Below are 25,212 nucleotides of genomic sequence, written 5' to 3'. Positions count from 1 at the left end.
GCTCGACTGGTACCTCCTTCTCTCAGAATGAGAGGTAAGCACACTTCAAGGCTCTTCTCTGTTCTGGCACCGAGGTGGTGGAATGAACTTCCCCTAGATGTCCGTACAGCAGAGTCCCTGATTATCTTCAAGCGACGACTGAAAACCTACCTCTTCCTGAAATACCTAAATTAGCACTTTCCAAGTTTGTAGAATTCGAGTTATATTTATATTTAGTTTGTAATCTTGCGTACCAGTGTAGATTTATTCATTACTAAATGCCGCAAATGTAAATGTAAATGTGGCGTAGCTAACAGCCTGGCCTCCTGGTGGTGACGAGGAGGTACGGGCACCGCGCACTTTACCACGGCCCGTTTTTTACACAAGAGGACCACCTCAGGTTCGAACTGGGCCTAGAGCGTCGCCTAGGGCCTTTAGGCCCTCCCATCGGGGTCCAGGTGGCAATGCTCTGTTCATGGGCTTTGCGCTTCCCAGCTGCACCGGGCTGGGGCTGTGCCCACTGAGCAGCCCCAAGAGAGCGGCAAGGGAGGAACCACTTAAACACAGCCGTCTGTTTTGCTGACTCCTGAAACCTATCAACGACCGCATCAACCGCATCGCCTAAAAGGCCAGAAGGAGCTATCGGGGCATTCAGCAGAAAAGCCCTGTCCCTGTCGGAGATCTTCAACAATGTGAGCCACATATGCCTCACTAAGGCTGCCATCGACTGACCCATGGCCCGCGCCATGTCCTTGGTGGCCCTAAGGGTTGTCAGCCGCATAACACAACTCCTTAATATTGTCAGCCCCAGAGCTGAAACCCTATTTCAACTTTAAAAGCAGGTCAGCCTGGTATGCTTGCAACACACTCATAGTGTGGAGGCAGCTTGCAGCCTGGCCTACTTCCACGTAAGCCGTATCCACTAAGGCCAAAGTGGCTTTTAACGGCCTAGTAGACAATACCGGAGCCTTCAGCCTTCAGCTTCTCACCCGGCCAAGCTAGCTCTAGCTTGGACACGGCTTGCGTCACTACCTCCTGGAGCTCCTCGAGCAGCACATGCTGTGAGGAGCCGTAGGCTCGCTAGCATCCAAGATTCTCCCTACATGGAGGAAGAGACCCAAAGCTCTGCGTCGCGAGCACTGGGAGAAGACAACGCTGCAGCGAATACCTTCCATGGGAAATGGGAGCTCGGCCCAGCAGGGAAAGCCGGAGAGGACTCATCCATCTCCATGCCTTCTGCTAGGTCGGCCTGCGAGCCCCATGACCTTCTGCACCGCTTCGCCTCGGTGAGATTGGGACCTGAGCCACGAGGGAGAGCACTCGCCTTGAAGAGTGATCTCCAGGAGCGGAGAGTGCGAATAGCAAACCGACTACAACAACGGAAAATCGTCTCTCTCGAGAGCCGACTGAGCATGCTCCACTCCCAGACAAACAACGCACAGCTCATGTGTGTCTCCCCCCGTAATGAAACGGGGGCAAGGAGGGACACACATGCGAAAGTTTGTTTGCCTCACCATGTTGCACAGATTTACACAAAAAGCGCTTACCAGAATAACAGAAGCTAATGTCGCTACCATTGTTCAACCATTTTGTAGCTTCCTGGTTTATGCGTCGTTGCCCACCCATGATATGGTTTGCCTATTGGCCGGATTTTACACGTGATTCAGAGCATGGACAACACGGGGCATTCCCAAAGCGTTTTTGTTGTTCCATAAACAGTGCAGATATGAGGTGGCGAAAAGAGAACTGGTTGGTACATATGACATCAGCAGTGCGTGAGTTCTCCCTCTGAGACTGTAACACTATAAATTAGAAATTATCTCTACCTGTATATATGTGTGTTTGTGTTTGTGTGTGTGTGTGTGTAAGAGGTGTCAGGGTATTGTCTATTTGGTGAAATGATGGTCGTTTTGTTATACCACCAAGTTGCCACTGTTGTGTCCTTGAGGAAAGCCTTTTTCCCCTCAACTGCTCAGTGGAATAACTAAGATAAGTCTTGATAAGAGTGTCTTGCAAATGCTATAAATGTATCTTGGTAAATATTATAGACAATAGAATCAGGTAGATTTTAATTAGAAACTTGGGTAAAACTTTGAAACTGCCTGCCAGCCTACCCAAGGCCTTTATTATAGTGGTAAAGCCAAGGAACATCAATTAAACATTAATTAAACGCACCCTGAACCAAAAATTCTATCACAGCACCATGCAATGCCATCTGGTTTATGCCTAGTAAACCAATTCGTTTTTTTTCCTATAGCAAAGAATTTACCTAAAACATACCTTCGGGCTGTGTCAGACCTGCCCAAGAAAAAGAACAAGATGGTAGGCTTCAAATCATGGAATGGAGAGCATTGTCTCCATATTTCAACCCCATCATGCTGGAGTGGGATGAACTGGACAGAAAACAAAACAGCATACAAGTACAACATAAAGAATATGCAGTATATATATATATATATATATATATATATATATATATATATATATATATATATATATATATTTTAACACTGTGTGATGTCCATTGTAGAAAGAATGCGTAATTCAAGCGACATGTAGAACACAGAGTTAATGTTTTTGCCACATTAGAAATGTAATCTTAATCAAGGTAAGAAGACTTTATGATGACCAGAGAGGTAGGTGAAGAAATCAGTCAAATTACATTTGTGGTACAGTGGTTATATTCCTTAAGGAGCTTAACTGACCTTGTTGTAACATGTCATGCAAAACTTTCTCAGACTGATTTCCATCTTAACCTTCTCAAGGACAAAACAGAGGTCAGCATTTACAGATAGTAAATCCTTCAAAGAAATCAGTGAAAATGCATGCATTATAAAGTTTTCTTCACCCTTTTCTCTCCTATGGCAGCCAGTTTGTCTTGCAGGTCTTGTCTCACGGCTATCAAACCGTAACATTCTTGAAAAAGCATTTATGATGTCCTGGGCATGGAAAACAGCATATCTTATTGGCCCTGGGCTCATCTTCATGACATTTTTCCTATTCTTTGACTTTTCTTTGACAGCTTGATGGAATTCTTCGTCTTCTGGAGAATGCTGGGGTCAACTTAGGAAACCATAAACCATAGAAGACCAAACAAAAATGAGCAAAAATGAACTAAGACTTACCACTGCTCCCAAATGTGGTGGGATTACTGCTTAAAACAACCAAAACAAGCAATGAATTTTGTCAGCAAACCCTAATTAAATGCTGTGCAGTTGAAATATATAAAAATGTTTTATTGGAACACTGCAGGAGAGAAACAATGGTTGTGGATATTTAAATTATTTTGTCGTATTGTATTAATCGGTTTGATTAATCTATTGCAATCCTTGCACAACTGTGTGTCCTTTCTTTTTTTAATAACGTTTTGAATATAATAGAGTTGTGCCTGTAGCAGAATCCTCCGCAACTATTTTGTCATTTGCTTTGTTCTCTACTTCCACCTTGTGACTAAATGCAGTATTGCACATAAAGCATCTTGAAAATTGTTACCCATATTGCCATGCGGGGCACCAACATTTAACCACTATACATATTGTTTTCTATTAATGCAATAATAGTCGCCTATCTGAGCAAATACATTACATTTTGTTTATCAGGGACCTGGACATTAGATATCATGATTGCTGTTGGACTGGATTTGTTAACAGCATGATGTAATTCAATGTAAGAAGTCAGAGCAGGAAAGTGTCATGTACGTTACCCAAAAGGTGACGTGCAAAAAAAAGAAAAAGGCAAAACTAGTCTCATATTGTCGTAAAGACATCTGATTGGTTGGAGTCTCTAGTGGGATGGGTTAGACAGAAAGAGTTAAAAACCAAATGGTTGAGCAAAAATGTGTGCAGGGAGACTTTCCATTCAATCATCCAGTCTTCATCTTCTCTACTTAGTTTGTCTTAGTTTTCTTTTTTTGGTTATTTCTGCATCCATAACCTAAAAGTAGCATTCAGGTGTGATACGCTTTTTCACATTTCTCATCCAGATTCAGCTAGTGCTCCTAGCAACATTTCAACGCAAAGTAAGGCAATGCAACTACTGTATATCTTTCAAAGAGACAATATGCTAAAAGCTAAAAACGTAATATAAACCAATCTAAAAAAAAATGTCAGTTGAAATTAACGTTTTAACGGATTTTCCAGGTGGTGACTACCAGCACCCATTGACGTTCTAAGGATGAAGTGAAAATTGTTTTACACAAATTTATGCAGATCTTAACCTTCACTAGTGCCTGACAAATTGAAATAAAGCATCAGCATGAAAATAAAAACTGGTTCTCGTCAAAAAATACAAAACGAGGGCAGCATTACTAGATCGTTCATTTTGAAATCATTTCAGAATACACGTTGTTTAATAAGCTATCATTTCTTTTTATATTATATGTATTTTGGTTGCTAATATACTGCAAGATGTGTGCTGCAATGATAAATTATTCTCAGTTTATTCTACTGAAATGTTTTTTTTTCCTCTGTGATATAAACAATTCTAAGAGTGTACAATGTTAAACTAATCATGGAATAATCTCATCTGAATTGGGTCTTTACCTGGAATACATTAGTGTTAGTTATGAAACAGCTGAGTTCAAAAGACCCTCATTAGACATCATAATGCAGTGTCAGCTGACCACATGGAGGTATTTTCTCAGAAAATTTTTTTCCCTTTTCTTCTTAGATGTGTTGCTGTAAATTCAGAATCCATACACCAGACCCTCTATTGTATCTACCATTAACTTAATAGTGCAGGTCTTTTGTCTGTGTAGGTCCGATTTACACACCTTTGAGAAATGTCTGACTTTTCCACAAGTTCTACGACAGGACTTATCATTTCGCACACTTGTCCTCATTGAACTTCATTCTTGTTTTGTATTTTTCTACATTTGGACCTTTTCATGCTTCTGTTATCACTTGTTTTGTTTGCCCTTTGGATATGACCTTGGAATCTGCTACTGCTGCTTCAACTCCTCTTGAAATAGTTCGTCTTTTCAATGGTTAAATCGGGCTCTAGTAGCAGCTTTTTGCAAATTTGGGGCATTAATGTGTCAATCTGATCGTGGATCATTCCATGCTCAGTATCTCCAAAAGCACATGTTTTAATTAGTTCATGGAGCGCATGGATCAGTGGACTCATCCACAGGTTCTTTGTGAAACGATGCTCAGCTTAGGAGAAAATAACTGTTGTATGTAACGGCAGTAAGAGTATCAGCAGGGCTCTTTTTCTCTCGGTGGGAAAATCTTCTCCCCCAATAGGAAGCTAGTATTTTTGAAAGAACTTTTCCCATGCATAAAGTTTTTGTTTGTCTGGGCATTCCAGAATCACTTCTGGAAGTTAAAGAGAGAGCGGCACTATCCTAATAGCCTCGTCACCAATTGTTATGTTGGAAGATTCAAAAATAAAGCAAGCAAAACAGAGCTGTAGCCTGGCATTTCTTGATTCTTTTTATTTCGTTCACTTTTTCTTTGACACTTCTTTACATCAGTTAAATTATACACCCTCTAGTGAACATAATTGGTATTGCAATTTAGTAGTAATAGAGCACAATACACTGTTTAATACTAAGTTCATATTGGCATCTGTTTTAGCAAAGTCCTTGAGATCTAACAAAAAAATTATCATTGTTTTAAATACATTATCTTTTCTATTCACAGCTATTCATCATCATGAAGCCCCTGCTTTTTCTTTTCAGTATTGTTGGTAAGTGTATTTTAGTAATTTTGTTGAAATATGCATCAATTAAACTGAATACTTCAAATTTATTTTACTTTTTAATTTAATTTGCATGCGTTTAATGTATATGTGTTTACTATTATGTATGTTTAGGATTTTCAGTACATGATCGGATTGTAAGCGTTTGTTACATTGTATGCATTTGGATCGTAGTGTTTCTATGTGTTACAATCATGAATACAAAACATAGAATTTGCAGCAAAATTGTTGGATGAGATCTATTTATTTTGATTTTGAAGGCTAACTACAAATGATCATCTAAATAATGGAGCACTTTGTTGAACAGGAAAGACGAATCTTTGTTTTGATCAGTATGTTCACTGCTATTGCAGTGGTGTGATGCTAATGCTAGCCAGAGCGATTTCTAGCAATAAACAGTATCTGATTTATAACAGTATATTTTTGGTCAGGTGTGAAATTTACAATAATGTTGAGTAGCATTTTTTACTGCAAATTCATGTGATTACTATTATTGGATTGTTACAGCAAATCAGTGCAGCTTGTGAACATCATGTTATGAAAGCATGTGTATAATAGGTTTTAAAATATATCACCAACATGTCTTGTCCCAGTTGTCAATTCAATCCTGCAAAATGTTACTCACAAGTATTATCTCATCATGACGCCGGTGACTTGGTCCACTGCACAGAATTACTGCAGGGTGATGTACACTGATCTGGCAACTATAGAAAGTGACAATGACTGGGTACGGTTAAACAAACTAATAACAAGCCAAAACATAAAAGCTCCCTTCTGGGTCGGACTCTACAACGACATCAACAGTTGGCGCTGGTCGTTTAATGAAGTCCCATTACAAAATACCACCTTTAGAAAGTGGGGTTCTGGAGACCCAGATAATAACCATGCCCGGGAATCATGTGGCATAATAAACAACGACGGATACTGGTGGGACGCATACTGCTATGATCTGAGACCCTTCATATGCTACAATGGTGAGTCTGTATGCTGATTTATATAAGTGTATATATCCATGTATACTTGCTAATGAGAATGCCAACACATTAACAGTGTGTGCTGACTGTAGGGAGAATGACATCATTTTAAAAGCATCAACCACCTTAGCTAGTTTTTACTGTCATAAAAAGAAAATTGTAGTAATGTATTCTATTTCTTGAAACAGAATTTGAAAAACTAAATATTGAAAAATTGTTAAAATTGTCTTTTTTTACATTTTTGTTTTCATTAATCATCAGGCACATATTTAGCTTTATTTGTTAATTGGTTTATTTTAATTTATAGGTACTAACAGTGGCGCTGACAGGTTTGTTGGTGTCACTAGTCCGATGTTGACCTGGTCTGGCGCTCAGACTTACTGCCGGACATTTCACACAGATTTGGCCACGGTGACCAACAGCACAGACAACGACTTGTTAGCACAGCTAGCATCAGTAATGAGCAGTATTTGTTACTGGATTGGCTTTTATAGAGACACTTGGAAATGGTCAGATGGAACAAACATTTCTAATCTCCAGTGGGCTAATGGACAGCCCAATAATTACTATAGTCATGAGAACTGTGGACTGCATAATACGCTGTTTGAAGATGATACCTGCACCAACCTGCACTTTTTCATGTGTCACACCAGTAAGTCTACCAGAACGAATGAGCAGTCAAATGTCTTTATGATTATCTTAAATAATAGGGTTTTCAAACTGAACAGAGGCGATTTTAAATGCACAATGAATTCTAACCCCTGCATAGACAACTTATAAGACAACTTATTTTTAAAATCGAACCTATCAAATAGGCTCATTATTTGTATTTTCAACATACTCGCCAGCATGTTTTTGACGAAAGTTTTGATTATTCTTTGATTATTATTCTCAGTTTCCTAACAGTCACTAATCAGTTAAGAGCATCAATTAAAAGCGAGAGCCAAAAGTGAGAGCCTGAAGAGCACCTAGACTCCCCCTCGATGCAGGAAACATTAAAGTTCTCATCCTCTCTCTGGTTCTTGCATATAATGCCCATCTTTCTTCTCAGAATGTGTTGAAAAAATTATTTATATTTTACAAAGTTCAAAGAACCTGAGGCCAAATTGACCCAAGAGAACATGGATGCTACACAATTTTGACATTAAAGGAATTCAATTACAAATTACAAGGACATTAAACATTGAATGGGATCAAATTGACCACAAGGATAATAGTAGGATTAACTTTTTGTACAAAAAGGATAAAGTTTTTGTATTTGTATCTGTGTTGTGATTCCCACAGTAAAACCTGTGATAAAACAGCAGATAGTGAGACTGCAGGTGAAGTCTGATGGAAGTGTCTTTGAACCTGATGTACAGTCGATGATTCTGGAAGTGGTAAGTATTTTGTAGAAATGTTGCTGCATAATACCAGTAAAAAGCTACTCTGAAGAAACTATAACCATTGGTCAAAATCAGGCAAGATTTGGGTGATTATTAAGACTTAATGAGGGCAATATTTGATTGATATTTGATTGATATTTACAGTCTCTTGTAGTCAAAGATCTGATGTAAGTAGTCATATGCTACATCTGAAACCTAAGTAATTAAAACTTATTCTGCACTACAGATCAAGCAAACCCTGGAGAATAATAGATGTCTGGAGAACACCACAATGACCTGGAGGGTGCAGTCAGATGGAAACATCTTCAAAAAAACAAAGAGGGATGACCTGTAATGTCCCATATTAATAAAATCCATTTATTGGGAACAAATAGAACAATCCATGCTGAAACAATACATTACAATTGATTTTGAATAAAACAGATGGTCAAAACAATAAACTTGATTAAGGAGGGGAAAACTTTTAATTTGCCAGGGAATCTTTTTGAGATTGAATGGTAAATTGGTTTCCCAAAGGAATTTTGATCTTTAAAAAATATACAGTGCCCTCCACAATTATTGGCACCCCTGTTTAAGATGTGGTCGTGGACTTCTAAAAATTCTCCTGTGATAAAACAGCAGATAGTGAGACTGCAGGTGAAGTCTGATGGAAGTGTCTTTGAACCTGATGTACAGTCGATGATTCTGGAAGTGGTAAGTATTTTGTAGAAATGTTGCTGCATAATACCAGTAAAAGCTACTCTGAAGAAACTATAACCATTGGTCAAAATCAGGCAAGATTTGGGTGATTATTAAGACTTAATGAGGGCAATATTTGATTGATATTTGATTGATATTTACAGTCTCTTGTAGTCAAAGATCTGATGTAAGTAGTCATATGCTACATCTGAAACCTAAGTAATTAAAACTTATTCTGCACTACAGATCAAGCAAACCCTGGAGAATAATAGATGTCTGGAGAACACCACAATGACCTGGAGGGTGCAGTCAGATGGAAACATCTTCAAAAACAAAGAGGATGACCTGTAATGTCCCATATTAATAAAATCCATTTATTGGGAACAAATAGAACAATCCATGCTGAAACAATACATTACAATTGATTTTGAATAAAACAGATGGTCAAAACAATAAACTTGATTAAGGAGGGGAAAACTTTTAATTTGCCAGGGAATCTTTTTGAGATTGAATGGTAAATTGGTTTCCCAAAGGAATTTTGATCTTTAAAAAAATATACAGTGCCCTCCACAATTATTGGCACCCCTGTTTAAGATGTGGTCGTGGACTTCTAAAAATTCTCCTTTTTTTTAAAACAACATAGAACCCAAATGCAAAAAAAGAGAAAAATCCAACCTTTTATTTAAGTACATTACTTTGGTGGTAAAAAAATCACACATTTAGAAAAAAAAAAAAACTTGAAATCATGTGTTCCACAATTATTGGCACCCCTGATGTTAATACTTTGTACAACCTCCTTTTGCCAACAAGACAGCACTTAATCTCCTCCTATAACATTTCACAAGATTGGAGAACACAGAGAGAGGGATTTTTGACCATTCTTCTTTGCACAATCTTTCTAGATCATCCAGTGTCCTGGGTCCTCTCTTATGCACTCTTCTCTTTAGCTCGCAGGTTTTCGATTGGGTTGAGGTCTGGGGACTGAGATGGCCATGGGAGGACCTTGAGTTTGTGACTGCTGAACCACTTTTGTGTAGATTTTGCCACATGTTTTGGATCATTATCCTGCTGAAAGACCCAATGACGACCCATCTTCAGCTTTCTGGCAGAGGCCATCAGGTTTTTATTTAAAATATCCTGGTACTTCAAAGCGTTCATAATGCCATGCACCCTAACAAGGTTCCCAGGGCCTTTGGAAGAGAAACAGGCCCACAGCATCACAGATCCTCCACCATACTTCACGGTGGGCATGAGGTGCTTTTCGGCATACTCATCTTTTGTTTTACGCCAGACCCACTTAGAGTGTTTGTTGCCAAAAAGCTCAATCTTAGTCTCATCTGACCAAAGCACACGATCCCAGTTGAAGTCCCAGTACCGCTTAGCAAACTCCAGACGTTTACATTTGTGAGTGTTAGTGAGAAAAGGCTTTTTCCTTGCATGCCTCCCAAACAGCTTGTTGGCATGTAGAGAGCGTCTGATGGTTGTTTTGGAGACTCTGTGACCCCAAGATGCCACTCTTTGATGCAATTCTGTGACGGTGAGCTTGGGAAATTTTTTTACTTCTCTTACCATCCTCCTCACTGTGCGTTGTGGCAAGATAAACTTGGGACCTCTTCCAGCCTTGTTTGTCACTGTTCCAGTTGTTTTAAACTTCTTAATGATTCCTCTGACTGTAGATACCGGCAAGTTAAGGCGAGTGGCTATTTTCTTGTAGCCATTGCCTGACTTATGAAGGTCGACACACATCTGCCTTACTTGAATGGTGTGTTCTCTTGTCTTTGCCATGTTGACAAATGGGTAAGAGAATTAGGCCTCTGTGTCACGTCATATTTATACCCCAGGGACACAGGAAATCATGAATTACTAATTAAAAGTCCCTAGATACCCTGACCAACCTTAGCAACTACAGAAAAATATATTAAAAAAAAAATAATTAATTTTTCAGAGGAATTGTTAGGGGTGCCAATAATTGTGGCACACATGATTTCAAGTTTTTTTTTTTTTTCTAAATGTATGATTTTTTTTACCACCAAAGTTATGTACTTAAATGAAAGGTTGGATTTTCTCTTTTTGCATTTGGGTTCTATGTTGTTTTAAAAAAAAGGAGAATTTTTAGAAGTCCACGACCACATCTTAAACAGGGGTGCCAATAATTGTGGAGGGCACTGTATAATGAAATAAAAGTATATCTTTCAGCCAAGCCAAACTGTCAAAGCAACAAAATTCCCCCATGAACACAGTAATGTTACTCTGATTTGGAGGACTAGGCTTCAATGCTATTCTCCAAATCTTTTTTATGATATTATTCACTGTAGATTATGAGAGATTTTCATGTTGAGAAATATTCTGAATATATCTTTACTTCTGAGAGTTTCTGTCCTCTAGCCTTTTGTTGCCCCCACTGTGTTTTGAGGTGTTTTATCTTTTCCTTAAAATCAGGTTCATTTCCTCAGTTTATCTGTTTGTTTCCTGTGATCTCTTGTGATAAAAATGTTTTTAAAAATAAAAATATAAAATATAAATATAAAATATGCATTCATGAGATTTGAAAATCGTTGCATTATGTTTTTATTTACGTTTACCAGCATCTCAAATATTTTGGAATTGGGGTTGTATTTTCCTATATAAAGGAGAATAAAGACTGATTCATTAAATAGAAAAAAAGATTTGAGCAAAAACTAAATTGGGAAAGAGTAAAAACGGGGAACTAAAATGTGAAAGAAAGGGACAGTTAGATGGCAAACACTAAACAATAGCTCATGACCTGACAATGGAAACACTGGGATAAATGGAGATAAATGGGAACAGCTGACGATAAGGACATGTGAGGTAATCAACCAATGACAAGACATGGGTGGAGACAGGACATAAAGAATAAAAAAAAGAAAAAAAATCTATTTTGGTTTGGTCTGTTTGGCTGTAGTGGCATTAGTGGCTTTAGGTCTGACTTAGTGGTCATGTAAAGGAATTAGATGTTTCACAAAAAAGTCCTTCCCCAGCAGTTCATTAAAAATATTCAGTCATTAATTTAAATAAGCCTAAAGCCTCCAGCCTATCAGGGATTCTCGTCACGTTCATGTTGGACCGCTACAAATAGTTCTTGAAATAATCCAGATTTTTATTCAGAATATGTTTTGTAGAATGTCCATGGAAGTCTTCACACTCACCAGCAAATCATCATTGTGATTATTTAAGCCATCTTCTACTTCTGCAAAGGCATTTTTCTTAAAGTTCACAATATGCTTTAACTTGTTCCAATGTCATATTCATGGGTGACAAGGCAAAAATAGTTTTTTTTTTTGTAAAAGAGACTGACCTTTTTTTTCCACAAAGTGCTAATGGGAAACTTTTGAGGTGCCATGTTGTCAGTCTTGAAAACATTCGTTTGTACAAGTTGAACAGAGTCTGTGAAGGACGAAATATTACTTAATTTTCTATATATAAATAAGTGAATAAATAAATTAAATGCATGAATATTGGGCAATATTTGCTTTTTCTATACAGTATTTATATAGTATCGATATGTGTAGTATTTATACATTCAAATGCATCGACCTTTATTTAGGTCAACACAGCCTTCTTTGCTTATATATATACATATATATATATATATATATATATATATATATATATATATATATATATATATATATATATATATATATATATATATGTGTGTGCATCTCAATTAATATAATTGATTTATAGTTGATTTATTTGAGTAATTCAATAAAAAGTGAAACTGGTATATTATATAGATTCATCACACACAGACTGATGTATGTCAAGTATTTTTTTATTTTTATTTTAATGATTATGACTCACAGCTAATGAAAAGCCAAAATTCAGTATCAGAAAATGAGAATATTGTGGAAAAGTTGAATATAGGAGACTTAACTCTAATCAGCTCATTAAATCCAAACACCTGCTCAGGTTTCCTGAGTCTTTAAATGATGTCTAAGTCTGGTTCAGGCTCCACAATCATAGGGGAAGACTGCTGACTTGACAGTTGTCCAGAAGACGATCATTGACACCCTGCACATGCTGCTCACAGACTGCTGTATCCAGTCACATTAATGGAAAGTTAAATGCAAGGAAATGATGTGGTAGTAAAATGAAGCCCATTCAAGAATTTTGGGGAGATTCACAAAGAGTGGACTGCAGCTGGAGTCAGTGCTTCACGAGTCTCCACACACAGACGTCTCCATGGGTTACAAATGATGCATTCCTTGTATCAAGCAACTCCTTTACCAAAGACCACATCAGAGGTGTCTTACCTGAGGGGTATTTCTGCATTTTTACTTGGTTTGCCTTGCAGATGTGACAAGTGGGTGAGCTATGAATTATGAACCCCAAAAATGAAGTTTTTGAAACCCAGGAACCCCCTTACTCGGTTTGATACCATGTTGCCTAAGCCACTGCAGCACTTTCCTTACATTCTGGACGTGGTATGGAAGATATGGAACGAGATCTCATCTTGCAGGCCTTCTATGCACTCTTTTATACATCGTGGCATGACTGATGGACCATTCATCAGTCCGAAAGGAATACTCACCAACTCATATAGGCCCTAGGGTGTCGCAAAGGCTGTTAGGTGTTTACTTTCCTTTGACATTAATCCCTGGTGGTAAGATTTCCCTAGAATTATTACCATGGAATTACTTTAACAGAAATTACCACCAAGGCTGAATGTCCTGCACCCTTGGGATTGGTTGTCTTTCTGTTCAGGTCTTGATAATCAAAACATAAACAGAGGCTGCCATCTTTCTTTCTGATGCACATAATGGGAGATGAGTAGGATGAATTTTTCAATCCAACCTTGTGCTATCTGGTCATGTATGTATTCTATCATCTCCTAAAACAGCGGTTTTGGGACAGACACTAAGTGGGTTTAACTGGTTCATCATCTTTAAGCAAAAGATTAAACTGCAAATTTCTGATACACCCAATGTCCTTATCTGCCTTCAAAAATTAATGGAATTCTTCACCTAACATTTGGTGGACAACCTGTCTCTGATGTTTACTCAGGTGGCTGGATAATTGTTACCAGTCTCTTGTTTGGTGTCTCTTTGGTACCATAGCATTTATATGTCAGTTGCTTAAACGGTTTGGTTAGATTTTCTATGGAATTGAAAGCGCAGAATTCGCCTGAGTGTTGATAGAGTCAAGTTTGGCTTGAGGAAATGCAAACCTTAGCTAACTTGTTGCTTCTAGGCAGCCTGAAATATTATCAAATCAAATCAAATCAAATTTTATTCATCACATACACATACATACAGGGTGCGACATGCAGTGAAATGCTTTATACGACGGTCCGGCATGAGAGGAATAGGATGGGGAAAAAGAAAAGAAGCAGATAAATAAAGTATAAAAACTATATAAAATAAAATATAAGATATAAAGGATAAATAAAGATATGTATGTAAAACAAAGAGAAAAATGTATATACAAAATATTCTTATGGCAGTAGACAGTGAAACAGTAAACAATGTGTAACAAAGTTATCTTCCAGTTTGTGTGAGTTTACAGAAGCAACCACCAGCCCAGACCTCATGGAGGAACCAAATTCAGCAATGCTCTTCCACAAAACCTAGAGTAGTGACATTTTCTGCAAGGCTAAAGGGCAGTGTTCTACCCAAAGCTAAAATTGGAATGGATGTGCCTGCCACATGGGGAGTGTGGTACACCATGAAGCAGGTGGGAGGAGTGACACCCACAGCTGAGTATGGTGGCAAAGTTCTCAACAGGGCAATCAGACAAAATGACATCCCCAGTTGAACTAAGTGGCAGGGCAACAACATCAGCAGGAAAGGGAGAATGAGAGATGGTTGCATAAATAACACTTTTAAATCTGTAATGTTAATTATAATATTAAAATATCAAGTGTGTACACAATTACATTTAGACCTGTAGAACTAAGTGCTGCTCTTCGGTGACACTTCAGGGCTCTCAACATGTAGTCAACATGAAGCCTTGTTTAATCTCTCCTGCCCAAAAGGAAGTTACCAAGAGATAATTTCATGAACCAGACAATAATATAGTGCAGATGAATGCTGTAGGTATTTACTAAAGGCAACTTGCTGAGCTCATTCATTTGCTTTCTAGCCTGAAACCTGAGGAGATTTTTGGAGCATTTGGTTTTGTTTAAATAAGGAGAGCTAAGAAAAGGTCAAGACAAAATGGAAATCAGTTTGTGTAATCCATGGTGTGTTTTTTTCCATGTAAGTAGAGGACAGGTGAAGTAAAGAGTTTTTAAGAGTGTCGTGAGCAAGCAGTGAATATCTAAAACAAATCAACTGAAGAAACATCAACCTGAAGATTTTCATACTACAGGTATAATTTTATTCTCAATGCTTATACTTATTCCATTTTTTGATACTTTGAACTTAAATAACCGTAATATAAATAATGGATACACAATGAATGACAATGCACAATTGAATAACTCTAAACTTCCCGTGTAATCAGTATAATGAAATAATTTGATGCGAAGCTTGATTTCGTTTGCTTAATGAATGATTTTCGCTTTGATTTTGAATACATTTTTTTGTGAATCCCCAGTAAACCATTCATCATGAAGCTGATTCTTTTCCTTTTCTTCAGTTTCATTGGTAAGGGAGTTTTTAATTTTTCCCCCAAAACTTTTTGCTAAACATAAACGAACTAAATATATTAAGTATTGGCTGTGTGTGTGCAATTTTATTTATCATGTTAGCTATACAAAAACAAATGAAGCTTTCAAATCTGTAGTCATGTACATCATTTCCTGTGGAACTAGAAAGTTAAGAAATTAATTGATATTAAATAAAGATTCAATGATCAGCCATAACGTTAAAGCCTGTGGCAGAAGAAATCAGTAACATTGGTTATCTCACTACAGTGGCACTGTCAGGACCTTCTGGCTTTGGTTCTTCATGCTTTGCTCTGGCTGCTTTGATTCTGCCTGCTCTTTATTGTTCTGTTCTGGTGGTATTCGGATTAAATACTGTTATTTTGAGCTCTGCTTGCGTCCTGCATGTAGGTCCTCCCAGCCCATCTCTGACAGTATAACCTGGCCTTGCGTTGTGTTCCTGACAAGTACCTGTCAAAGGGGTAGGATATACTGTAATTCAGCAGCACAGTCAGTTCTTGTCATTGATGTGTTGAACGCAGCTACAATGGGAACGCCAAAGTAGTGACTTTTCACAGAGGCCGAATTGCAGAAAATGACTTGGTTTTGTGGGGTGTCCCCAGTATGCAGTAGTTATTATATACATTATATTATTATTGTTATTATATATATATATATATATATATATATATATATATATATATATATATATATATATATATATATATATACAGGAGTGCAGAATTATTAGGCAAGTTGTATTTTGAGGATTAATTTTATTTGAGGATTAATTTGAACAACAACCATGTTCTCAATGAACACAAAAACTCATTAATATCAAAGCTGAATATTTTTGGAAGTAGTTTTAGTTTTAGCTATTTTAGGGGATATCTGTGTGTGCAGGTGACTATTACTGTGCATAATTATTAGGCAACTTAACAAAAACAAATTCATACCCATTTCAATTATTTATTTTTACCAGTGAAACCAATATAACATCTCAACATTCACAAATATACATTTCTGACATTCAAAACCAAACAAAACAAATCAGTGACCAATATAGCCACCTTTCTTTGCAAGGACACTCAAAAGCCTGCCATCCATGGATTCTGTCAGTGTTTTGATCTGTTCACCATCAACATTGCGTGCAGCAGCAACCACAGCCTCCCAGACACTGTTCAGAGAGGTGTACTGTTTTCCTCCTTGTAAATCGCACATTTGATGATGGACCACAGGTTCTCAATGGGGTTCAGATCAGGTGAACAAGGAGGCCATATCATTAGATTTTCTTCTTTATACCCTTTCTTGCCAGCCACGCTGTGGAGTACTTGGACGTGTGTGATGGAGCATTGTCCTGCATGAAAATCATGTTTTTCTTGAAGGATGCAGACTTCTTCCTGTACCACTGCTTGAAGAAGGTGTCTTCCAGAAACTGGCAGTAGGACTGGGAGTTCAGCTTGACTCCATCCTCAACCCGAAAAGGCCCCACAAGCTCATCTTTGATGATACCAGCCCAAACCAGTACTCCACCTCCACCTTGCTGGCGTCTGAGTCGGACTGGAGCTCTCTGCCCTTTACCAATCCAGCCACGGGCCCATCCATCTGGCCCATCAAGACTCACTCTCATTTCATCAGTCCATAAAACCTTAGAAAATCAGTCTTGAGATATTTCTTGGCCCAGTCTTGACGTTTCAGCTTGTGTGTCTTGTTCAGTGGTGGTCGACTTTCTGCCTTTCTTACCTTGGCCATGTCTCTGAGTATTGCACACCTTGTGCTTTTGGGCACTCCAGTGATGTTGCAGCTCTGAAATATGGCCAAACTGGTGGCAAGTGGCATCTTGGCAGCTGCACGCTTGACTTTTCTCAGTTCACGGGCAGTTATTTTGCGCCTTGGTTTTCCACACGCTTCTTGCGACCCTGTCGACTATTTTGAATGAAACGCTTGATTGTTCGATGATCACGCTTCAGAGGCTTGGCTATTTTAAGACTGCTGCATCCTCTGCAATATATCTCACTATTTTTGACTTTTCTGAGCCTGTCAAGTCCTTCTTTGACCCATTTTGCCAAAGGAAAGGAAGTTGCCTAATAATTATGCACACCTGATATAGGGTGTTGATGTCATTAGACCACACCCTTCTCATTACAGAGATGCACATCACCTAATATGCTTAATTGGTAGTAGGCTTTCCAGCCTATACAGCTTGGAGTAAGACAACATGCATAACGAGGATGATGTGGTCAAAATACTCATTTGCCTAATAATTCTGCACTCCTGTATATATATATATATATATATATATATATATATATATATATATATATATATATATATATATATATATATATTATATTATATACTAAAGAATACTGGCAACAGAGCAACCCATTTTCCCGTCTGGGATAATCTTACAGAGAAGCTACTGTAGCACAAAGGCTATGATATAAACGAGTCAGAGAACACAGTGTATCACAGTTTGCTGGGTATATGGGTGTGATGCTGCAGAGCAGGGGCACATAAGCATCAAAACTGGAGCATGGAGCCATGGAAGCTGGCCTGGTCTGATTTAATCACATTTACATCATGTGAAAGGGGCAGAGATGGCACCAGGATGTTCTAAGGGAAGAAGAGGCTGTATGATGACGTATGCAGAATTTTCCACAGGGAAACCTCGCATCCTTGCATTCACGTGGACATGTGGAATGTACCCCCTACCTAGACATCGCTACACTGCTTCAAGACGAACATATTTCCTAACGTCATTGTTGGTTTAAATAGTATATTACGCACATTATTAGGCAGGTGGTTTTAATGTTATGGCTGATCAGTAGATTATAATAGTCTGGAATTTGAATCCCATTTGACTGTGATTTACAGGCTCAATTACTTCATCTACATGTCTATATTAAGGAGAGTATAACAATAATTATATATAAGTAATAATATTTATTAACAACAGGTCTCGCAACAGTCGCTTTATCCATCCTGCAAACCGTCCCACATAGATATCACCTGATAATGACAAAGATGAGTACTTGGACGTGTGTGATGGAGCATTGTCCTGCATGAAAATCATGTTTTTCTTGAAGGATGCAGACTTCTTCCTGTACCACTGCTTGAAGAAGGTGTCTTCCAGAAACTGGCAGTAGGACTGGGAGTTCAGCTTGACTCCATCCTCAACCCGAAAAGGCCCCACAAGCTCATCTTTGATGATACCAGCCCAAACCAGTACTCCACCTCCACCTTGCTGGCGTCTGAGTCGGACTGGAGCTCTCTGCCCTTTACCAATCCAGCCACGGGCCCATCCATCTGGCCCATCAAGACTCACTCTCATTTCATCAGTCCATAAAACCTTAGAAAATCAGTCTTGAGATATTTCTTGGCCCAGTCTTGACGTTTCAGCTTGTGTGTCTTGTTCAGTGGTGGTCGACTTTCTGCCTTTCTTACCTTGGCCATGTCTCTGAGTATTGCACACCTTGTGCTTTTGGGCACCCAGTGATGTTGCAGCTCTGAAATATGGCCAAACTGGTGGCAAGTGGCATCTTGGCAGCTGCACGCTTGACTTTTCTCAGTTCACGGGCAGTTATTTTGCGCCTTGGTTTTCCACACGCTTCTTGCGACCCTGTCGACTATTTTGAATGAAACGCTTGATTGTTCGATGATCACGCTTCAGAGGCTTGGCTATTTTAAGACTGCTGCATCCTCTGCAATATATCTCACTATTTTTGACTTTTCTGAGCCTGTCAAGTCCTTCTTTGACCCATTTTGCCAAAGGAAAGGAAGTTGCCTAATAATTATGCACACCTGATATAGGGTGTTGATGTCATTAGACCACACCCTTCTCATTACAGAGATGCACATCACCTAATATGCTTAATTGGTAGTAGGCTTTCCAGCCTATACAGCTTGGAGTAAGACAACATGCATAACGAGGATGATGTGGTCAAAATACTCATTTGCCTAATAATTCTGCACTCCTGTATATATATATATATATATATATATATATATATATATATATATATATATATATATATATATATATATATATATATTATATTATATACTAAAGAATACTGGCAACAGAGCAACCCATTTTCCCGTCTGGGATAATCTTACAGAGAAGCTACTGTAGCACAATGGCTATGATATAAACGAGTCAGAGAACACAGTGTATCACAGTTTGCTGTGATATTGGGTATATGGGTGTGATGCTGCAGAGCAGGGGCACATAAGCATCAAAACTGGAGCATGGAGCCATGGAAGCTGGCCTGGTCTGATTTAATCACATTTACATCATGTGAAAGGGGCAGAGATGGCACCAGGATGTTCTAAGGGAAGAAGAGGCTGTATGATGACGTATGCAGAATTTTCCACAGGGAAACCTCGCATCCTTGCATTCACGTGGACATGTGGAATGTACCCCCTACCTAGACATCGCTACACTCTTTCAAGACGAACATATTTCCTAACGTCATTGTTGGTTTAAATAGTATATTATGCACATTATTAGGCAGGTGGTTTTAATGTTATGGCTGATCAGTAGATTATAATAGTCTGGAATTTGAATCCCATTTGACTGTGATTTACAGGCTCAATTACTTCATCTACATGTCTATATTAAGGAGAGTATAACAATAATTATATATAAGTAATAATATTTATTAACAACAGGTCTCGCAACAGTCGCTTTATCCATCCTGCAAACCGTCCCACATAGATATCACCTGATAATGACAAAGATGACTTGGACCATTGCACAGAATTACTGCAGAGCGATGTACACTGACCTGGCAACCTTCGTAAGTAATGATGATTGGGTGCGAGAGAAATTGGAAGCAAGCAAATACGTACCTGCAACAACAAATATCTGGGTTGGACTGTACAACGATATCAATAGCTGGCACTGGTCCTTAAATAATGTCACACTCAAGAATTTTATAATCTGGGGACCTTTGGAGCCTAATAATGCTTTAGGAATGGAATCGTGTGTTATAATAATGACAAATGGATACTGGGGGGATAGAGCATGTACAGAACTGAGACCCTTTATATGCTACAATGGTGAGTCAGCATCTTTATTATGATTTGTTTGTTGTTGTTTTTGTACCTATAAACACTATATATGTACAGGTATATGCATGTGTGTGTTAATCATATTAATTATAATTTTATTAGGGGGTGATTATTTTTTTCTTTTTCCTTTTGACAGCTCAATTCAGTGGTGCTGCCAGGTTCATTGGCATCAGTAGTAAGGTGACCTGGCCTGCAGCTCAGGCTTACTGTCGAACATATCACACAGACTTGGCCAGCTCTCTCAACAACATTGACAACAACATGATATGGCAGGTGAGGGATATCCAGGGTGATTCGTGGTTTGGACTATACAGAGACACATGGAAGTGGTCAGATGGGACCAATGCTTTAAACACACCATGGGCTTCTGGACAACCTGATAATTATGGAGGAAATGAGAACTGTGCAGTGGTTTATAATGGAAACTTCTATGATACATCCTGCAGCACCCAGTTCTATTTCTTTTGTCACACCAGTGAGTTTTGATTTTCTTCATTACTGATTCTAACATTTGTCAACTGGCCATTCATGTGAAAAAGACAAATAATTTACATGACAAGAGAATGAAAGAACATAATGTTGTTGACTGCTTACGCAAACTGTGTGTGCGTGTGTGTGTGTGTGTGTGTGTGTGTGTGTTCGTTCAACAGTTCCACCAGTAAGACAACGCCAGATTGTGAGGCTGCAGGTAAAGTCTGATGGCAGTGTGTTTGATTCTGCTGCTCAGTCCTCCATTTTAGAGCAGGTGAGTTCCTGTAAGTGTAGAAAGTTTAAAATAAAAATAAACGTGTTGTTATTTACAAATGATACATATTTAATTTCTGGATCTGAGCCACAGATTAAGCTGAATCTGAAGGGAAAGGGCATTTCAGACAACACCACAGTGACCTGGAGGGTGCAGACAGATGGGATCATCTTCTACAAAAAAAACAAAGATGACCTGTAATGCCTACATGCTAGTCTTCAAGTCAAGTAGAGCACAAAGTGAAATATCTATCTATCTATCTATCTATCTATCTATCTATCTATCTATCTATCTATCTATCTATCTATCTATCTATCTTTATGTCTCAACTGTGAAACAAGATACTTTCTCTTAGTGACATTTACACCAGTGAAATTGAATGCTGGTGTCAGGTGACACGTCTCCCATGGAAAGCAGCGGTCTGTGTTTTTGTAGCTGTAGAGTCCAACATGAAGACTTTTCTCAAATGTAAATACAACACTGGAGAACATGGCTACTTTTTATTTGTCAAGAAAATGTATTCAAATAGTCCCACAATAGACTTCTAGCATTTCTGGGTTTTGTACAGATGTAGATCTTCTTTTACAATTACTCTGTAGTTGCTTTGTAGATTTATCATATATTTTTTTTATTAGGACACATACAACAGTTATTATAATATTGTGTATGCTGGATGTTGTATTTTATTATTGACACGTGTAGATTCCAAATAAAGTGGATTTAAATGATCTAAGTAGAAGGTAAAACACTTTGTACAGTGAAACCATCCAGTTAGTTGTGAAGCATTTTTTGCTGAATCTTAGAAAACGTGTTTTTCCGTATGTTTTCCATACGCTTCCATTTCAAACTAAACACTGTTCCATTATTTGACCATTTGAACATTCCCTTAAACATCGCTTTTAAAATGTATAAATATTGGAAATAAAAACAACAATGTTTAAATGTTAAATCATCAATGTGCAATGGTTGTGATCGTACAAGTGGACAGTACAACTGGTTACTTGTTAAACGGTAATTTTATGTGTGTGTGTGTGTGTGTGTGTGTGAGAGATACTTCACTAGTAACGAGCGTCACTTTATTTTGCTGTAGCACCCCCTGGTGGTCAAAGAACAATACATTTCTCTGAAATTATAAAAAAAAAATATTTATTTATTTATTTATTTTTATTATCAAATACAATATTAAATTAAATTAAATCTACTTAGGAAGATAAATGAGAAGTACACAGTAACTAACTAAATTGTTTTCATTAAGGAATTTAAAAAAAGATGTTCATGAATTTCTGCTGTGCATTTATGACAGTCTCAATTATTCAGTTTTCAACTTAACTAATACTGTCTTAGGCAAAACAGTAGCACATCGTGATGATCACAGAGACTGATCTCCATTTCAACTTTCTAGACTAGTACTAGAGAGATTTAAATAAAAACACACAGACTGGTCCTTCTTCTTTTTTAAGTCAAGTTAAGTTTATTTGTATTGCGCTTTTCACAACAGACATTGTCTCAAAGCAGCTTTACACAAATCAACAGTGAAGGTGAATGGTGTGAATTTGTCCCTGATGAGCAGCCGTGGTGACTGTGGCAAGGAAAAACTCCCTTAGATGTTATGAGGAAGAAACCTTGAGAGGAACCAGACTCAAAAGGGGAACCCATCCTCATCTGGGTGACATCAAGAGTTTGATCATAAATCTTTCAACAATACAGAACACTGGACAGTGAGAACTAACATGAGTACTGGAGTATAAGATTATACGTGATGTTCTTTCTGCAGTCTTATACAGTCTATATGGTTAGTAGCTCCGAGTTTTATGAGCTCAGCATTTGTGATCACCACAGATCCAGCATCAGCTTCTCCATGCCAGAGCCTTTAAACACTCCAGGAGGTCCAATGTCAAAGCTCCACACATGTAGCGGGATCCAAATGGCACTGGTACGTCTCTAGATGGTTCGGGATGTTTGCGAGTTCGGCATCTACTTCTTCAAAGGTCCGTAATCATCACGAGGTGGGATGTGACTGGAGCTGGCCAAACCTCAGGGTGTCTCGGGATGGGGAGAGAAAGAGAAGCAGTGGAGAGGAATTAGCGTAGCTGCTGTTCATGATATTAACAGCACAAGTTGATAATGTGCATGTAATCAGATGTTCTGGAGCACAAGGTTATGATATGTGATGTGTGTTATGTGTAGGCTTTGCTAAAAAGATATGTTTTTAATCTACACTTAAACTGGGAGAGTGTGTCTGAGCCCCGAACACTGTCAGGAAGACTATTCCAGAGTTTAGGAGCTAAATGTGAAAATGCTCTACCACCTTTAGTGGACTTTGCTATTCTAGGAACTACTAGAAGCCCAGAGTTTTGAGATCTCAGGGAGCGTGACGGATTGTAGCGTGTTAAAAGACTGGATAGATACCTGGGAGCCAAACCATTTAGTGCGTCTATTCGAAACTTAACAGGAAGCCAATGTAGGGACGATAAGATTGGGGTTATGTGGTCATATTTTCTTGACCTTGTAAGAACTCTGGCTGCTGCATTCTGGACTAACTGTAGCTTGTTTATTAATGACGCAGGACATCCACCTAGTAATGCATTACAGTAGTCTATTCTGGAGGTCATGAACGCATGGACGAGCTTCTCTGCATCGGATATAGACAACATGTTTCTTAACTTAGAAATATTTCTAAGATGAAAGAAGGCTGTTTTTGTAACTTGATTGATGTGATTTTTGAAGGACAAGTTGCTGTCTAAAATAACACCCAGGTCTTTTACCGTTGAACTAGTGGTTACAGAACATCCGTCTAAATGCAGGTTGAGATGCTGGAGCGTCTGTATACTAGTTTTTGGGCCGATGAGCAAAATCTCAGTCTTATCAGAATTTAAAAGTAGAAAGTTATGGGTCATCCAATCTCTTATTTCCTTAACACACTCAGTTATTCGAGTTAATTGAGTGTATCGCCTATGGTTTAGATGAGATATATACAGTTGTGTTCAAAATTATTCAACCCCCAATGCTGTAAATGGTTTTAGGGAATTTAGTGTACATTTGTAATTGTATTCAGAATGAAATCCTACAAGGACTTCTTAAAGAACCATATGCAACTAAAATGACATCAATTAGTTTTGTAATACAGTAGTAAATGTTTCTTTTGTGAATTCTTCATTGACATAATTATTCAACCCCTTAAAGACTACCACTCTGAAGAACAGAGGTTCAATGAAGTGTTTTCAATCAGGTATTGAAAACACCTGTGGATATCAGGGAGCAGCAATAAAGCCTAATAAGCACCAATTAGGCAGCTTTAAAATGACTGTTATACTCAGCTCCTTCTAGACATTTACTGGTGTGGTTACAAACATGGTGAGGTCAAGAGAATGGTCCAGGAAGACAAGAGAACAGGTGATTACTCTTCACAGGAAGGGCAATGGCTATAAGAAGATTGCAAAGATGTTAAACACACCATAGGAAGCATCATTTGCAAATTCAAGGCAAAGGGCACTGTTGAAACGCTACCTGGTCGTGGCAGAAAGAAGATGCTGACTTGGACTGCTGTGCGCTACCTGAAGCATAGAGTGGAGAAAAGTCCCCGTGTGACTGCTGAGGAACTGAGAAAAGATTTGTCAGATGTGGGTACTGAAGTTTCTGCTAAGACAATACGGCGCACCCTGCGTAATGAAGGCCTCCATGCCAGAACTCCCAGGCGCACCCCCTTGCTGTCCCCAAAGAATAAGAAGAGTCGACTGCAGTATGCCAAAAGTCATGTGGACAAACCACAGAAGTTTTGGGATAGTGTTCTGTGGACTGATGAAACAAAATTAGAACTGTTTGGGCCCATGGATCAACGCTATGTTTGGAGGAGGAAGAACAAGGCCTATGAAGAAAAGAACACCTTGCCTACTGTGAAGCATGGCGGGGGGTCAATCATGCTTTGGGGCTGTTTTGCTTCTGCAGGTACTGGGAAGCTTCAGCGTGTGCAAGGTACCATGAATTCTCTTCAGTACCAGGAGATATTGATGACAATGTGATGCAGTCCGTCACAAACCTGAGGCTTGGAAGACGTTGGACCTTTCA

The 25,212-nt window shown here is 38.4% G+C and overlaps 2 protein-coding genes and 1 long non-coding RNA gene across 4 annotated transcripts in view; all 3 read left to right on the top strand.

Moving 5' to 3' along the window:
- LOC124381621 (macrophage mannose receptor 1-like) overlaps window positions 1-8,556 on the top strand; it is a 40,802-nt gene extending 32,246 nt beyond the window's left edge. For both annotated transcript variants that reach the window (XM_046843410.1, XM_046843409.1), the window contains 5 exons: window positions 5,622-5,667; window positions 6,273-6,653; window positions 6,961-7,305; window positions 7,938-8,032; window positions 8,265-8,556. In XM_046843410.1, coding sequence (XP_046699366.1) covers window positions 5,622-5,667; window positions 6,273-6,653; window positions 6,961-7,305; window positions 7,938-8,032; window positions 8,265-8,372 — 975 coding nt within the window. In that variant the 3' untranslated portion in view covers window positions 8,373-8,556. The remainder of the gene's footprint in view (window positions 1-5,621; window positions 5,668-6,272; window positions 6,654-6,960; window positions 7,306-7,937; window positions 8,033-8,264) is intronic.
- Window positions 8,557-14,925: 6,369 nt separating this feature from the next.
- LOC124381657 lies at window positions 14,926-18,350 on the top strand. The gene is made up of 3 exons (XR_006924906.1): window positions 14,926-15,049; window positions 15,278-15,327; window positions 18,286-18,350. It is a non-coding gene; the product is annotated as an uncharacterized LOC124381657 (long non-coding RNA).
- Window positions 18,351-20,287: 1,937 nt separating this feature from the next.
- On the top strand, window positions 20,288-22,038 carry LOC124381647 (hepatic lectin-like). Its single transcript, XM_046843462.1, has 4 exons — window positions 20,288-20,390; window positions 20,539-20,877; window positions 21,053-21,147; window positions 21,241-22,038. Exons 1-4 carry the CDS (start codon window positions 20,306-20,308, stop codon window positions 21,346-21,348), a joined length of 627 nt encoding a protein of 208 aa, XP_046699418.1. The 5' UTR covers window positions 20,288-20,305; the 3' UTR covers window positions 21,349-22,038.
- Window positions 22,039-25,212: the final 3,174 nt, after the last annotated feature.

This window comes from Silurus meridionalis, chromosome 28, assembly GCF_014805685.1.
Source record: "Silurus meridionalis isolate SWU-2019-XX chromosome 28, ASM1480568v1, whole genome shotgun sequence".
In the NCBI taxonomy this organism is placed as follows: domain Eukaryota; kingdom Metazoa; phylum Chordata; class Actinopteri; order Siluriformes; family Siluridae; genus Silurus; species Silurus meridionalis.
This window is presented reverse-complemented; position numbering and strand designations above follow the sequence as displayed.